The following is a 16892-nucleotide window of genomic DNA, read 5'->3' as shown; positions in this document are numbered from 1 at the left end:
TCTTCCCAAACAGATGAAGCTTGTTAGCCGGTGATCGATTCCTCGCTGGGGTTTTTTTTCCGCTTGAAGGATGACAACACCCAGAGGAAAATAAATCTACCCCCAAAAAAACTTCACTGCTAACCGCCTCGGCCAACTCTGTGCCTCTGGAGATCTTGAGAGCAACTTCTTTCTTGGACGCTGCGACAGAATCATCGGAGCTTTCGGTCCTTGGATTTCCAGCGCTATTTATCCCACCCAACAGAAAAATAAGAGAGACAGAAGTGTTAATTCTTTACTCTTGTTATTTTAAATGTTTGGGATTCAGGAACATTTACCCAGAGGAGGGCCTGACATCAAAGACAAATCGACTGGCGGTGGAATGGAGGCGGTTAGGTCTTGGGTCCGGACTGTAGGCGTGGTGGCGGCCAACGTAGCGGCTCAGAGGTAAGGTCCCGAGACTGGATATCAACCTGACAATGACCACAGCCGCGACTGTCAACCTCCGTGCCAATCCCACCCGCCCCTGCAGCCCACGGGCCGACCATCGCTTTCATTCATGTTGGCTCATGTTAGCTCCAGTTTCTGGCGTTTTAAAATTAAGAATTACACGGGCACACGGTTGCAATTCAGTGCGAGGTGTTTGCGGGCGGGAAAATCAATATTATGAAACTGAATCTGGAGTTCCAATCGCGGGTTCACAATGCCAGGTGACACAATTGCACCGTCCGAGATCTCTCAATTGTGTGTGTTTTTAAACTGTTTTAATACCGAGTTAACATCCAACAACGCTTCAGCGTGCGTTGTTCTGTCCTGTTTAGAAACCATGGGGGCAAAAAGCATGTTTAAAATGATCACGGGCGACTTTGGTGTCCCCAAAATGACTGGGTTAGAAGTTTTCACTGAGCGTCTGTTTCGTGAATATTCTCCCAAATGCAGCAGAGTTGAACCCACAAGCTGTGCCGGATACCCTGTGTAGGATCCCGGAGAGGGGCGTGTGGCTGCAACTGGCCACTTGAAATTGATTGATTTACAGGGTTAAGCGATGATCGCGCCGTCAGTCAACCTAACACAAGATGTAATGTTCAGCAATACCTTAATTTGTCCCGTGTACTTATTTGTAAATACAAAACGTACACAAATCTCAACACTCGTCTTATGGGACGAGTGAGAATCGTGACTCACTTGATGTCCATACATTAGAAAAACATTCTGGGACCTGGAGCTGAAACCGGAAAATGCACAAACCGTTTCTTTATCTCCCAACCGCTGCTCGAGTTAAAACTGAACTCAGTTTTTACAAAATCAAACTCCTTTCAAGCATTTTTAAACATGTCCCTAAAAATAAGTTTGTATATTTTAAATAAATAATCAAGTTCTAAGCTGACTGAGGCGAAATTCTTCCCTTCTGTAATTTTTCTCTTGAGAGAATCATCTTATCTTCACTGACTGTCGCTAACTGTTAATGATGTTTAAAAGGTTCTGCTGGGATCACAGAAGTCTGTGCCCCTGTTCCCTCTTACACCAAACCTTCCTCGTCCTGACCCGAACTATCCCTGAATGTACATTTCGAAGTTATACATTATTTTCTTTAATCGAATTGCGAGCTTGTTTTAATTTGGCGATTGTCCTTCGCCCTTTTAGAGAACAACGTTCGCGATTAATTATGCCGTAGTTCTATTTTATATATTCCGGGATGACTTTCATTGGAAGTACTTTGTTTGGGTTTGTTCGCTTCCATCCATTAAGCATTTGCCATGAGATGTTTAAGTGATTCTACACTCTGCCGAACGAGTATTTGGGCCGAGTTACTAAGCGGGGTGAATGGGAAGGGTAACAGTGTAACTTTGAAATGTTACCCAAAGTTACAGAACTTAAAGCCCAATAAATACAAATTTAATGGAGTCACCTCGACAAGCCACGCCTGCACTGTAGGATCGCCTTTGTATCACTTTCGCACCGATTTTGTTTCAGACCATAACTGACAGATCTCAAAGTCTAGCGGCAGATTGTCCTTCACGGAGAAATGTCTTTCGGTTCATCTTTTTGAGCCCAGCCCAAGCTCCCGTCACAGGGCCATACAGATTACAGGCCCTTCCGTTTGATTTTAATTTGGGAAGGGGCGGGGGTCGATGGTAAATTAGGTTTATCGCAACTTTTACCTTGTGCTAAACTTGGGCGAGGGTCTTTATGCATGCGCTGCGTTTGATTAGGAGTCACGAACGCGGGCGATTCCGAAGACTCCAAATGGTCTGGGAGACTGATCCCTGTTGCTCGCTCCTCTCTTCCCAGCGGCGTGGCTTTGGCCAGAGCGCACTTCGAGAAGCAGCCTCCGTCTAACTTGAGAAAGTCCAATTTCTTCCACTTCGTTCTGGCCCTTTACGACAGACAGGGGCAGCCGGTGGAGATCGAGAGAACAACCTTCACAGACTTCGTGGAGAAAGATTTGGTACGTGCGACAACGGGAACACAGGTTAAAGGATCCGCGCCGGAATAAAGGAGCAGCTCCCCAGAAAGTCCCCGAATTAACCAAGTTCACGGTCCCCAAGCCTGTCCACCCACAACAAGCCTCCCCGGCGGGATTGAAACAGAAAATTCAAGCATATTTTAGAAACATTGTCGGACCCCTTTAGTTCTGCCTCAAAGTCTGAATGTGATTAAATTATAAGACTGAGCAGTTGTTTGGATCAGTAGCCTGCGTGTGTAGAAGAGACAGAATTTGTGTGTGTGTGTGTGTGTGTGTGTGTGTGTGTGTGTGAGAGAGAGAGAGAGAGAGTTTGTGCGTATTTGGGAGAGTGAGTGTGTGATTGTGAAAGAAATAAGTTTGGGTGTATGTGAGGGTTTATAGAAATGTGCGTATGTAAGCGTATGCGTGACTTGAGAGTGAGGGTGCGTGTGTGAGAGAATGCTAGTGAGAGTGGTTGTAGGCGTGTGAGTGGGTGTGCGTGCACGTAGGGGTGTGATTGTGCATGTGAGCGAGTGTGTGTGAGAAAGTGCAGTTGTGTGAGGATGCGTATCTGAGAGAAAGAGAGAGAGAGAGAGCTTTACATCTTCACGCTACAGGTGCACTTCACGTTGCGTTAACCGCTGCCCTCAGGGTTGGGAGCTCCCAGCTCCGAACCCCCAGCCTCTGCTCTGTTCCCTGCTCTGTGCGTTGTTAATCGCCGGGGGTGGATGGGGGTGGGTGGGGGGACAAGCGTACAGAGTAAGCAGAGGAACAGAATTCGGCCACAGTAGGAAGTTTTTTTGCACTACTGAATTTTGACAGTAACTGACCCGGCTCGGAGCGGGACGTCCCGCAGCTTGAAGGCCTTTATAACGGTGTGAATGTAATGACCCGGTCTGACGCCGGTATGTGGCAACCGCCAACAGGCCCAGAGAACGAAAACGTTAAACACCCAGTCCAAAATATTTGCTGGAGACACAATCCAATTCAATGAGTTCTGAAAAGGGTCTTCGATCTAAAACGTCAACTCCGCTTCTCTTCCCACAGTCGCTGCCTGACCTCCTGAATTGTTCCAGCATTTTCTATTTTAATTTTAATTTCCAGCACCTGCAGTTTTGATTTCCATTTTTATCCAGTTTAACAACCCCATTTTTTTGGGGGGGGGGAGAGGGGGAAATAAATGAGTGTAATTTTGTCCACCTCTACCCACCGCTCTGGCTGGCGGCCAAGCTAACATCGGAAAAGGAAAATACTTTTTTTGTTGCAAATCAAAATGATCACACAATTGCACCCCGGCGACTAACGGGGATGTCAGGAACAACCTGGGCACTTTGAATTTTTTTATATAGTAAAATACTTCATGTTTGATGACTCCCGGAGTTTACTTGGCGGGTTATGGTGGGATTTAATTTTGTGTTCCGGCGTAAAACTCCTCCTGTTTTCGTCTATTTTTCCCCCGAAAGAATGCGGGTAGTATTTCGTTATCGCAACAACAGGTCAGGGTGAAATTAACCGCTCAACTCTGCAAAATTATCCTTTCAGGAGCCGGGGAACGATAAGACGAATAACGGGACACATTATAAGCTTCAGTTGCTTTACAGTAATGGTGAGTCTCCCAGATACCTCTCTCAGTTAGCTGGGGTGGGGGTGGGTGGGGGGGGGGGGGGGTTGGCGGGGTGGGGAGGGAGGGGGCCAAGGCGGGGTGGGGAGGTATCTCAGGTTTCTCTTTTCCCTTCAGACAGAGACATTCCAAAACACCCCTTCCTCAGCACATCCCCCTCCCCCTTTAGGACAATCCGTGTAGGGGAGTGCAAAGCGCACTGACACGCACAGGGCGGTTAATGGGATTGTGTGCCGGCCGTTCAGTTAACGTCCCCTCACGCCTCCATTGACCTGGGTTCCATCCTGACCTCCGGTGCTGCCTGCGTGGAGTTTGCAGGTTCTCCCGGTGACCGAGTGGGTTTACCCCGGTTGCTCCGGTTCCGTCCCACGTCCCAAGGACGTGCGGGTTAGTAAATTGCCCCCAGTGTGTCTGTAGGTGAGTGTAGAACCTGGGGAGAAAGGGATGGTGATGGGGATGTGGGGAGAACGTTAGATGAAAAATTAGTGGGGAATGGGACTGCTCTGTGAGCCAGCATAGAACTGATGGGCCAAATGGCCTCTTTCTATGTCGTAAGGAGATATGGAAAAATTAGGGCTGAATTGTTCATGAAGCCCTTCACTCCCATCACCCCTGTAACTCGAGGGAGACGATTAGCTGGGCGTAGAATTAAGAATCGAACAGTCTCCAGATATCCAGGCAGGAAACGAACAACGGAAAGACCATTCCGCTCTCAGCAGGAGGACAGACTAGAGTTAAGATCGGTCGCAGCAAGATAGCCAAGTCAAAGATCTCATTCCAAATCAGATCATTTTTGGAAGAGTGCTCCTTTTTTCCTCCAATAGCATCACCTTAAAGCAGTTCACTACTTGTTTTAATACATTAACTAATTATTTTCTGAATGGAATGGCAGACCTTATCAAGGTGTGTAAAATACTAGAGAGCACATTCCAGGCATAAACCGAGGTGTATCTCAGGCGTGTGAGGTTATGGGGGGACTGGACAGAATGAATGGGAAGGAAGGAGACGAGCCCTTCAGCTGAAGGACGAAAGAAAATGAGGCGTGGATTTAAAATAATCGGTGGCGGGTCACGTCTTACAAACTTGATCTGAGTCTTTTGAGGAGGTGATGAAGATGCTTGATGAGGGTAGGGCAGTGGATGTTGTCAACATGGATTTTAATAAGGCATTTGATAAGGCGCCTCATAGTAGGCTGATCCAGAAGATAAAGACACATGGATTCCTGAGCTGGTAGATTGGATTCAAAACTGACTTGGCCACAGAAGGCAGAGGTTAGCGGTGGAGGAGGGGTGTGATTTTGACTGGAGGCCAGTGACCAGTGGTGTTCCGCAGGCATCAGTGCTGGGACCTTTGTTGTATATATATAAATGACTTGGATGAAATTGTAAGTGCTCTGATCAGTAAGTTTGCAGACGACACACAAATTGAAGTTGCCGACAGTGAAAACGTTTGTCAGGATATAGAACAGTTGGGCGGAGAAATGGCAGATGGAGTTTAATCTGGCCAGGCGTGAGGTGTTGCACTTTGGGAGGCCAAATGTAAGGGGTACATACACAGTCAAAGGCAGGACCCTTAAGAGCACAGATGTACAGTGGGATCTTGGGGTCCAAGTTCATAGCTAATAAAGAAATCTTATCTTGTCTTATCCCTGAAAGAGGTAAAACAAGTAGATAGGGTGGTAAAGAAGGCATATGACATGCTTGCTCGAATTGAGTATAAGAGTCAGGAAGTAACTGTTGCAGCTGTATAAAACTTTGATTCAGCCACATTTAGGGTATTGTGTTCAGTTCTGGTAGCCCCATAACGGGAAGGATGTGGAGGCTTTGGAGAGGGTGCAGAGCGGGTTCATCAGGATGCTGCCTGGATTAAAAGGCAGGTGTTATAAGGAGAGGTTGGGTTGTTCTCTCTGGAGCGTCAGAGGCTGACGAGAGACCTGACAGAAGTTTATAAGTTAAGATATTTCTTTATTAGTCACATGTACATAGAAACACACAGTGGAATGCATCTTTTGTGTAGAGTGTTCTGGGGGCAGCCCGCAAGTGTCGCCACACTTCCGGCACCAACATAGCATGCCCACAACTTCCTAACCTGTACGTCTTTTTGGAATGTGGGAGGAAACCGGAGCACCCGGAGGAAACCCACGCAGACATGGGGAGAACGTACAAACTCCATACAGACAGTGGCCGGAATTGAACCTAAATCGCTGGCGCTGTAATAGCGTTACGCTAACCGCTACATGAGAGGCATATAGGCCATCAGAATCTCTTTCCCAGGGTAGAAATGTCAAATACTAGAGGGCATGGCTTTCCATTGAGAGGGGGAAGGTTTAAGGGAGATGTACGGGCAAGTTTTTTTACACAGAGAGTGGTGGGTGCCTGGAACGGGCTGCCGGGGGGGGGGGGGGGGAAGCAGATTCGAGAGTGGCGTTTAAGAGGCATTTAGACAGGCACATTAACGGGCAGGGAATGGAGGGATGTGAATCCTCTGCAGGGAATGGGACTAGTTTAAATTGACATCATGGTAGGACCAGACATAGTGGGCCGAAGGGCCTGTTCCTGTGCTGTACTGTTCCATGTTCCAAGTTGAGAGGGAGATGGGGAAACAGAAGGTGATGCGCGGGAGGGAAAGGACGATGGAGGCGGAGACCCTCCCTCCATTTAAACAGTACCTGGATGTGTACTTGAGGCGCCCTGACCGGCAGGACCAAGACCTTTATGGACAGCCACGGACACGATGGGTCGATTGGCCTAGTTTTGCGTCGCATGTTGTCTGTGCATTTGCTGACCCTGATCTCAGCACACGCTTGCACACCTAACCTGGGTCCATCCGGTATAGACTGGTGGCGGTAAATGTTAAATAAAACACAAGATCCAGGTCAGGGGAATGACGCGACTGTTATCTTTATGGCCTTTTCTGTTTCTAAGTGGTATAGCACGCAATGTGTCTGTTGCTAACGTGTACCTTTGTACAGGTGTGCGGACGGAGCAGGATCTCTATGTGCGACTCATTGATTCCGTGACCAAACAGGTACCGAAATTAATTGCCCCTTTCTCCGCGTGACTCCCAGAATATTACACGCAATCCTGCAAAACCTTTCCAATGTCACTGTTCCAAGTCAATTGAAGTGATGAATTGGCTACAACTAAAATCGGATGTACACTTACCTTGACTAATAAAAAAAAGGGTGCCATTGCATCATGTAGGCAGCAGATGTTGGTGTTTTACTTAAGTTCTACTTACATTCAAACATGATTTCGGTAAAGGAAAACAGCAGTTTTATATTTGATACAATCAGTAAATTATTTATTTTGCATCGTATTTCTCCCCAGCATCACCTCAAAAAACAATGCTCAAAAGTTAAAACTGGCCCTCTAAGAGATACAGTAGTTGTAAATTCGATCACAGCGCAAACGGGACAAGGAAATGATTAATTTATGGCTTAATCTCCTGACGTCCTGGGTACTCCTGATCATTGTCAATGATTAATTCTTTTTTCGCTATTTAGTCTTTGGAAGTGTTCCCTTAGTGAATTACCGAGTTGTACAGGCGGCTGGGTGTGTTGATGTCTGGGAGGTCACACAGGTACCACACGTGGTCTCTGGACCCAAGGCAAGGAGGGCAAAAAGCCATCCACACTTGATGGAAAGTTGGCTTGAATCAGGCTTGGCTATGATACCCTCATGGCAAGAGCCTTTGGATATCACGGTCTAGTCTCAGCACTAGTCAAGGGTCTAGAGGGTGACGTCACCTATAGAACTGGAGTCAAACTCTTCCAGAAGAATAAGGCTTAACATTGCCAGAAGAGGTATTGTACATTGAGGTAAAGAACATCAGGGTCTGGCGCTTCATGGAGAATACACATGGATTGGGAGATACATCCGATGACTGTATCTTCACACCTTTTACAGCTGTACAGTGACAATTTTCGGATAGGGCCAGAGTGGTGAATTTGTAATCGGTGAGAAATGATTTTACTTTAATATTCATTTATTTGCTTTTTGTGTGTGTGTTGGGGGTGCAGTGCCAACGGCAGTCATCTCCAGAGCAGAGGAAAGCGACCCTGTCAGCCCAACAGGACCTAACTCCTCAAGAGCGCGTCCCTCAGTAGAGTAACAATAAATTCCCTCCGTCTCAGTTCCAGCCGTGCCTGGAACTTCTATGAGTGAGACTGACCCTTTATGAAAGAAACTGCTCGCACTCTGGCTGCGGTAGGAATTGGTTGTGATATCCCCCAGACCTGTTTCACATGGGACATCAACAAACGGATCTTCGTTTCACCTGGGGATGGTCACAGCTGCCGGCAAAGAGGAAATTTTCATCCCGTCAGTCTGGGCTGAATTGGAACCCAGGTCTCAGAGGTGAAAGGATATTGTCTCACCCACTGCACCATCTAGTCCCCTAAGCGCTCGGTGCATTGAGCAGCTGCGTATATTATCCCGTGACGTCAATGCATCCAGAAGCAAACGTTCCATCACGTTTCTGCACGGAAGATCCCAGAGTAAGCCACACTCGGGCCAATTAGCAACACATTTGCAACTCCACCAAACATGTATTAATTTTATTGAGTGCAACTGTAAATAGCTTGCTGCGTTATTTTTGCATTGCATTGTTCAGACCCCATTTACTACCAGCCATTGATGGTGAAGGTTGGGCAAAGTGATTATCAGGAGGATTAGAGCTTTGAAGGGAAATTGAGAAGGTAGGGATCATGAAATTTGGAGTTTAAAGCAAAATCAAATTTAGGTGAGGAAACTGATAAATTTGTTTCTCCAGAGAAGGTTTCAAATCCCAATACGGATTAGGAAGAGAGAGCAGTCAGGATATGTTCGCCCAGAGGTCGTCCTTGCTGGAACAAGTTGCCAAAGAAGGGTCTTAAGGTGGACTCAAACAAAGACCAAAGGGTGTGATTTTAAGGTGGTTTGGCGCAGCTGACGATCTTGTCCAATGATCCTGTCCCTAATGTTCTCTGCCTTCCAAGTGATGCCGAGATGACCAATCATTCTCTAACTTTCTTTGCAGCCAATTGTCTACGAGGGTCAAAATAAAAACCCAGAAATGTGCCGGGTGCTTCTCACTCATGAAGTGATGTGTAGGTAAGGATCAGTCAATGGCTGAAAAACTATTTGTTGTGCGTTTGTTTCAGTGATGTTATAATATCCCAGAATCTGGAATTATACAAGATAAACCAAACCTTGGGTTGGTTTAATAATCCCGGGTTAATGGAAAAACATTAAGAAATACAAGTCTTTTGGTTAAAAAATAGCTTTTGAGTTTCCTAATTAATTGCATGGTGACTCATAATGTGCAGTGTGTGTGGGAATCATCTCGGATTTCAAAGCGCAGGACAACCGTACCATGTACTCCATCTTGCAATGTAATGGATGAGCCTCCTCTCACACCGGTTTCCAGCAACCCTGTGATAAATTGTAACCCGGAGGGGAATGAAATGGCTACGCGTGCTTTCCTCTAGGGGGTGATGTTAAGCTCATGCAGTCAAAGGCAACCTGCAGGGTTGGATGGGCTGGCATTGATTCAATGGAAAGGAAATTCAGGTGGAGTGCAGGCCAATTACTGCTGTAGTGAGGGAAATGTGGCATCCAATTTATGCAGAGCAAGGTCTCGCAGTTAAGAAACTGAGAGTAATTAAAGGATAATTAGTGGGAATAACTTTTGGAGTTAGGGAACGGATAAATGGCCATGAGCTTTTTGAAGATGCTGGGTGTTATTTTTCAAGGTTAATGTCATGTGACCTTCTAGATCTGTTTCAGTGTAATGTCTCATCGTCAAGTAAAGATGTACAAGTTCTACATTTCTTTTAGTTGTTCCTCCAGCCTTGATTCAGCAAACTATTTCTGTCTAACACCAGTGTCCAAACTGGTTAAATTGCACAACAGATAACTATTTCAGAATGATCCAATCTACCCTATGGAAACTTTGGGAACAAGGGTTTGTCTCCTCCTGGTGTTGGAAGGGCAAAAGGAGGTGATGGCTCAGTTGGAAAATGCACCCGTTAGTGTGATACTGAACTAGTCAGTGTTAAAAGGTCCTGTGTGATGGGTCAAACTTATTGGAGGTGAGAGATTGGCATGGACATAGACATGGAAGATGGGAGAGGAGCAGGCCACTCAGCCCTTTGAACCTGTTCCACTACTCAATATGGTCATGGTTGCTACAATTTGCTTTGGCATGCTAGTCTGTTGGAAAGAGTAGGTGGTGGTTGGAGCTAAGGAAGCCTGCCCAGATTCTCATGGGGAGAATGGACACGGTGAAGGGTCAGGGTGAGATGGTTCACTGCCATCATTTATTCACCCATTCACAGGATGTAGATGTTGCTGACGATGCCAGTATTTATTGTCAATCCCTGAACTGGTGAGGCAGTCAAGAGTCGACTACATTGCTTTGGGTCTGAAGTCACATGTGCCGGATTTCGTAGAATCCTACAGCATAGAACAGACCACTTGGCCCAACTAGTCTGTGCTGACCAGTTGGCACCCTTCCATATTAATCCCATTGCCCAGAATTTGGTCCAGAATCCCTCTATGTCTAAGCAATTCAAGTGTTTAATTTCCGATTTCAATCTTTTTCCCTGGCTTTTATAACAACCTGAGATTTTTGTGATTAAAGTTACCGAGCCCAGCTTTTTTAAAAAAAAATCCTGCTTTGGGTAATTATCTAATTTAAATTGCCAAGCTACAATGGTGGGTTTCAAACACCCATCTCTGGATCAAAGCTCCAGCTGCCAGTCCAGTAATCTAACCACAGCACCAGCGTACCTCTGCTGAGATAAAATGCTGGAAACACAATGGGGAAAGGTGTGGTCCCCAGCATTGAGAAAACAAAATGATTTCAGCACAGCTCCCCACCTCCTTTTATTGTATTGACATGAAAACCAAAAAAATATAATTCACAGGTGCAAGGTAGCAATTAATGATGCAAGGCAGTGCAGCGGAACTCATTGTTGGTAAATGGCAGCCTGGTCAGGTGCTGTGTACTTAGAGAACAAACAGAGGCTTCTACTCTCTGGGGAAGGACTAAGCCAGGTGCTCTGGTACAGGCCTCTGTCTGAATCACACTGTTTCAGCTCTGGCCTGATATCTCACAGAATTTTCACTCCCCTGATTTTTCGGAGAACTGCTTTCAACTTAAACTGGTTTTACTTGACTGCATTGCATTGACATACTAATCAGTAAAAGTTTCCACTGCCCTGTGTGGGCCTCTGTCATTTGGAGGGAGTGCAGACTCCTTGTGGTGTATCTTCCACTGTACCAAAGCCCCCTCTCTTTCCCCTCCCAAGCCAACAACAGCCTGGGAGTCCCCATTTAACCAGAACTCATCTGATCCAGCCATGTAAATATCAGGGGTACAAGGACAGATCAGAGGGTTGGTACATTGCAGCAAGTGACCCAAAACCTTTTCACTACCTGCAAGGCACAAGTAAGGAGTGCATTGGAATACTCTCCACTTGTCTGGGTGAGTGAAGCCCAACAGCTCTTCAGAAGCCGAACACCTTCCAGGATAAAGCAGCCTGCTTGATCAGCACCCATGCACCACCATAAACCTTCCCCCCTCCCCTCCCCCCCCCCCCCCCCCCCCCCACAAATGCTGTCCAGTGACTGCAGTGTGTACCATCTATAAAATGCACTACAGTTTCTTGCCCAGGCTGCTCCAGTAGCCTTTTCCAGACCCACAATCTCTACCACCAAGGAGTACAGGCCGCAGGAACATGGGAACGCCACCACTGGTAGGTTATCCTCTAATTTGCACAGCATCCTGACTTCTGATTACATTGTAGTTTTGTCATTGTCACTGGGTCTAAATCCTGGAATTCCCTCCCAAGGAGTACTGTGGGAGTGCCCTCACCAGCAGGATGGAAGTGGTTCAAGAATGTAGCTCGCTACCATCTTCTCATTGGAAAGGGACAATAAATTCTGGCCTTGCTAGCGACAGTCATATCCTGAAAAATGAATAGAGAGAAGCCTTACTGCTACCCTCTGTGTTGCAATGTGCCAAGGTGGCCCCTTCGGCAAGAGGTGCCCAGCCAGCTGTGGCTCCCACTCTCATCTGTGTCAAACAGTGGTGGCTCAAGGCTCAATCCAGAGAATTAAGTATGTAGGTTGACTCCAGCATTGCATTGAGGGAGTGGTGCCCTGCTGTCAAATCTTTGGAGGAGGCATTAACCGAGGCACCATCTGTTCTCTCAGGTGGATGTCAAAGATCCCATGACACCATTCTGAAGAGCAGCACGGGATTTCTCCCCAGTGTCTTGTCCTACATTTATCCCTCAATGAATGCCCTTAAAGCAGATGTTCCGTTCATTATCTCATTGTTTGTGGGAACTTGCTGTGTGCAAATTGGTATTTCCTGTACTTTAACAATGACTACACTTTGAAAGTATTTAATTGGCTGCAAAGTACCTTGGGATGACATGAGGGTGAAGAAAGATAACAAATCCAAGTTGGATTGGTAACCCTGTCTCCCTTTCTCCGCTCAAAACCTACATGACTGGGAATCTCTCCCTGATGTATCATTTCCCAAAAGCTGCTGAGACCAATTCTCAATTCCCGAGTTCAACACTATTGTGGGGGTGTGGGCTCTTTCCAGGGATGATTCAGTGCACTTATTCATGGAGTTATCAAGAACCAATTTACTTTGTAAAAGTCCCCACCCTTGGAGGAGATTGAAGGGAGTAAAACAGGCCAAATGTAGAGTGACTGTACATTTAGAACCACAAACTGATCATTTGCAGACACGGGTTAAGGGATATAAGGGGGGAGATAAGTGGTCCGAGCTCAGGGAAATGGGTAAATGTTGAAAATTAAGGGAGGAAGGAAAAACTAGTAGCTTCAATTTGTTTATATGGCGCCCTTGCATTGCAAAATATGCCACGATGCTTCGTAAGATACTAAGTCACACAGGGACATTTTAGGACAGATGACCAAAAGCTTGGTTGAAGAGGTAGGTTTTAAGGAATATCTGAAGGAAGGAAAAACTAAGGGAGGTAATTGCAGGCTGGAAAATAACATTTTCGTTGGATTTTGGGCTTCTGGAGAAATACAACAATCTCTTAACATTTAAATCAGGACTATGCTCCCCTTTTCAACACAGAAACTCTTCAAGATTTTAGTTTCCCTGGTGAGCTACACGTATTTCTGGTAACCTTTAAACTGCACAACCTTCGAACCTCTGTCATTAACATCTGCAAAAGGAATTCTGTGAAGAATCCAAAATTCTGTGAATTACAACATTTGAAACTGTACAAAAGAAGACAACATTCTTCTATTCTCAAATGAATATATATTAAAAAAAAGACTTCTCATTATTTTTGATACATTCTTTTTCCATTTGCATTGATTGCAAAATCTTTGTTCCTGTTTACAAGCATGTCCACATTGCCTCAGTAGCTTCTGTTGTAACACTGCTTTGCCCTCCTCAATTAGTGACACTAGCTACCACCAACAAACCCTGCACCCTCTACTCTCACAACTGTATCTTCCTTGTCTTCATAGCTACCTCAAAAATCAGGGAAGTGAAAGTTCTGTGAGATATCAGGCCATAGCTGAAACTGAGTGTAATTCAGACAGAGACCTGTCCCAGGTCACCTCCCTAGCCTCCCTCAACAAACCAGATGGTAACAGGTTGTAACGCTATTACGGCACTAGAGACCTGGGTTCAATTCCCGCCGCTGTCTGTAAGGAGTTTGTATGTTCTCCCCATGTCTGCGTGGGTTTCCTCCAGGTGCTCTGGTTTCCTCCCACATTCCAAAGACGTATGGGTTAGGAAGTTGTGGGCATGCTATGTTGGCACCGGAAGTGTGGCAACACTTGCAGGCTGCACCCAGAACACCCTATGCAAAAGATACGTTTCACTGTGTGTTTCGATGTACATGCGACGAATAAAGAAATCTTGTAGGATTGGGAGGGTTTATAGGAGAAATCTTGTCAACCTGGTATGGTATTGGTTCATTGTCACATGTACCAAGACACAGTGGAAAAACTTTGTTAGTGTGTCATCCAGGCAGACCATGCCATACATAAGGACATTGAGGTAGTAAGTAGAAAATAGATTGCAGAATATAATGTTGCAGCTGCAGAGAAAGTGCAGTGCAGGTAGACAAAGTGCAAGGGCTGCGATGAGGTAGACTGGAAGATTAAGAGTTCATCTTTAATGTATGAGAGTTCTGTTCAAGACTCTGATAACAGCGGGGTAGAAGCTGTCCTTGAGCCTGGTGGTTTATGCTTTCAAACTTTTGTATCTCCTGCCCAATGTGAGAGGGGAGAAGAGAGAATGACTGGGGTGGGAGGGGTCCTTGATCATATTGGCTGCTTTCCCAAGGCAGTGGGAAGTGTAGACGGAGTCAATGGAGGTCTGGAACTTGCTGGCTTAAAGGACATTGAAGGCAGAAACCCACAACCCATTGGAAAACTACAGTAACATCCAATGATCCAGCACACACAGGACTTTAATGGTTCCAGACTAGCAAAGTTTCTGAACTGTTGGATGTTACTGAGTTTAAAGGGAGTGTGGAAACCAGAGCCCCAGTGAGTTGAAAGAGATGGTGGCAAATATTAGTCACATGTACATCCAAACACACAGTGAACTACATCTTTTTGCGTAGTGTTCTGGGGGCAGCCCGCAAGTGTCGCCATGCTTCCAGTGCCAATGTAGCATGCCCACAACTTCGTAACCTGTACGTCTTTGGAATGTGGGAGGAAACCGGAGCACCCAGAGGAAACCCACATAGACGTGGGGAGAACATACAAACTCCTTACAGACAGTGACCGGATTTGAACCCGGGTCTCTGGCGCTGTAAAGCGTTAGGCTAACCGCTACATGACCTGGGGTTCTACTGTGAATAGTCAGATAATGGACTATTGGAGTATCATTATAAACCATAACTTACAGAACCACCAACAAAGAGCTGGAAAGCAGTGATTAATCTCGATAGCATTTTTAGCAGGCATGGACACAATGGGCTGAAAGGCCTCTTTTGCTGCTGTGAGTCTTTGTCACTTTTCCTGAGTTAACAGCTTGTGCAGTAATGATTAGCGGTATCACATTTCAAACAGTGCTTTACAGGTTTCTTCACTGACCCTGAAGAACATGAGGTTTAGAGTGATTGCCAAGGTCTCTCTGTTGGCAGGGAGACACTGGCACTCAGAAGGTGACCTTCCTGTTACCACACACCCCCTGTTGTTCTGGATCCCAATCCCAGTTTAGACTGCACCCACCACTTGACCTCTGGATTCTTGGTTTACGTTCCAGATAATGAGTAAGCCAAGTGCTGAACCGTCGGTGCTTCTGAACAATTGGATGCTGGATTATTGGAGTTTTACTACATGTCGTCGGTAATAAATCCAGTGAGGCAATCAGAGCAAAATCCTTCACTCAGGCAGGCAGGAATCTGGAGTTCACTACTGTGAAGAGCAGCTTAGGATGCACAGAAAGGGAAGCTGCGTTGGTGCGTGAGGGAGAAGGGAATGCAAGAAGGTGTTATCACGAATTGATGAGGGGGGAGGCTCTTGTGCAGCACAGCCGACAGCAGGGACCTGCTGGGCTGAATGGCCGTAAACTCACAATGGTGTCTGCAGGGAAGGAGCTGCCCGCAGTGGCTGAGTGCAAACCGCAGACTTTACTCCGAGCGTTTCCTCAGGGAATGGTGGCAGCTGGGATAACGGGGGGATGGTTAAAGATAATATCAGTGGGGCCTTGCCGATGTTTCGTTCCCTCCTCTCTCTTGGTCTCTATTTCGCTCACTCTCTCCCTCACCTTTTTCATTCCCTCCTTCACTTTCACCATCTCTTCTCTCACTCCCTCCCTCCTCTCTGCTCACACTCTCTCCCCCTTGCTTTCTCCTGTCCTCACCCTTGCCTTCGCCCTCCCTCTCGCCCCTCCCTCTCCCCCTCCCTCTCCCCCTCCCTCCCCCTCCCTCCCCCTCCCCCTCCCCCTCCCCCTCCCTCCCCCTCCCTCCCCCTCCCTCCCCCTCCCTCCCCCTCCCTCCCCCTCCCTCCCCCTCCCTCCCCCTCCCTCCCCCTCCCTCCCCCTCCCTCCCCCTCCCTCCCCCTCCCTCTCCCTCCCTCTCCCTCTCTCTCTCTCTCTCCCTCTCCCTCCCTCCCTCTCCCTCTCTCTCCCCCTCCCTCCCTCCCTCCCTCTCCCCCTCCCTCCCTCCCTCCCTCTCCCTCTCCCCCCCTCCCTCTCCCCCTCCCCCTCCCTCTCCCTCCCTCCTTCCTTCTCTCTCTCTCCCTCTCCCTCTCTCCCTCCCTCTCCCCCTCTCCCCCCCTCTCCCCCTCCCTCCCTCTCTCCCCCTCCCTCCCTCTCTCCCCCCCCTCCCTCTCTCCCCCCCCCTCCCCCTCCCCCCAAAGAATACCATAGCAGAGTTCTGAACCACTTTTTAAGGGACGTGGACAGCTGGGGAATTTAAATTCAAGTAGTTAAATAAATCCGCAATTTAAAAGAAAACAGCTATTCAGTAACTATCGGCACCGAACGACTGGATTGTAAAAGTTCATTCAGTTGAGGGAAGAGAAATTTGCTCTCCTCACTCAGCCTGGTGTACATGAGATTCCGGACCCATCACTGTGGTTGACTTGTATTTATCTCCACAGTTCAGGGGCAATTGGGGATGGGCAATAAATCTTGCCGTTGCCAGCAACATCCACGTATTGTGAACGAAAAATTATAAAAAAAAGGTCTCACAGTAAAACATCCAAGAAAAGGTTCATGTTGACCCTTGCTGTTAGTGAAATACACAACTGCAAGTTTCACTAGTTCCAGGAACATTCTTTATTGTAAAGCCAATAATTTTCCTCTCAGAAATATTTTGTGAAAGCAAGAATGTTCATGTTTTAC

At 46.9% G+C, this 16892-nt stretch overlaps 1 protein-coding gene across 1 annotated transcript in view; it reads left to right on the top strand.

Moving 5' to 3' along the window:
- The first annotated feature begins 292 nt into the window (after positions 1 to 292).
- Positions 293 to 16892, top strand: part of LOC127584198 (transcription factor COE2-like) — a 246838-nt gene continuing 230238 nt past the window's right edge. Inside the window, exons 1-5 of the mRNA XM_052040789.1 lie at positions 293 to 426; positions 2272 to 2428; positions 3968 to 4031; positions 7018 to 7073; positions 9066 to 9139. Coding sequence (XP_051896749.1) covers positions 293 to 426; positions 2272 to 2428; positions 3968 to 4031; positions 7018 to 7073; positions 9066 to 9139 — 485 coding nt within the window. The remainder of the gene's footprint in view (positions 427 to 2271; positions 2429 to 3967; positions 4032 to 7017; positions 7074 to 9065; positions 9140 to 16892) is intronic.

The sequence above is a fragment of the Pristis pectinata genome, chromosome 29, assembly GCF_009764475.1.
Source record: "Pristis pectinata isolate sPriPec2 chromosome 29, sPriPec2.1.pri, whole genome shotgun sequence".
NCBI classification, from domain to species: domain Eukaryota; kingdom Metazoa; phylum Chordata; class Chondrichthyes; order Rhinopristiformes; family Pristidae; genus Pristis; species Pristis pectinata.
Note: the sequence above shows the minus strand (reverse complement) of the source record. Positions and strands in the feature narration are given on the sequence as shown.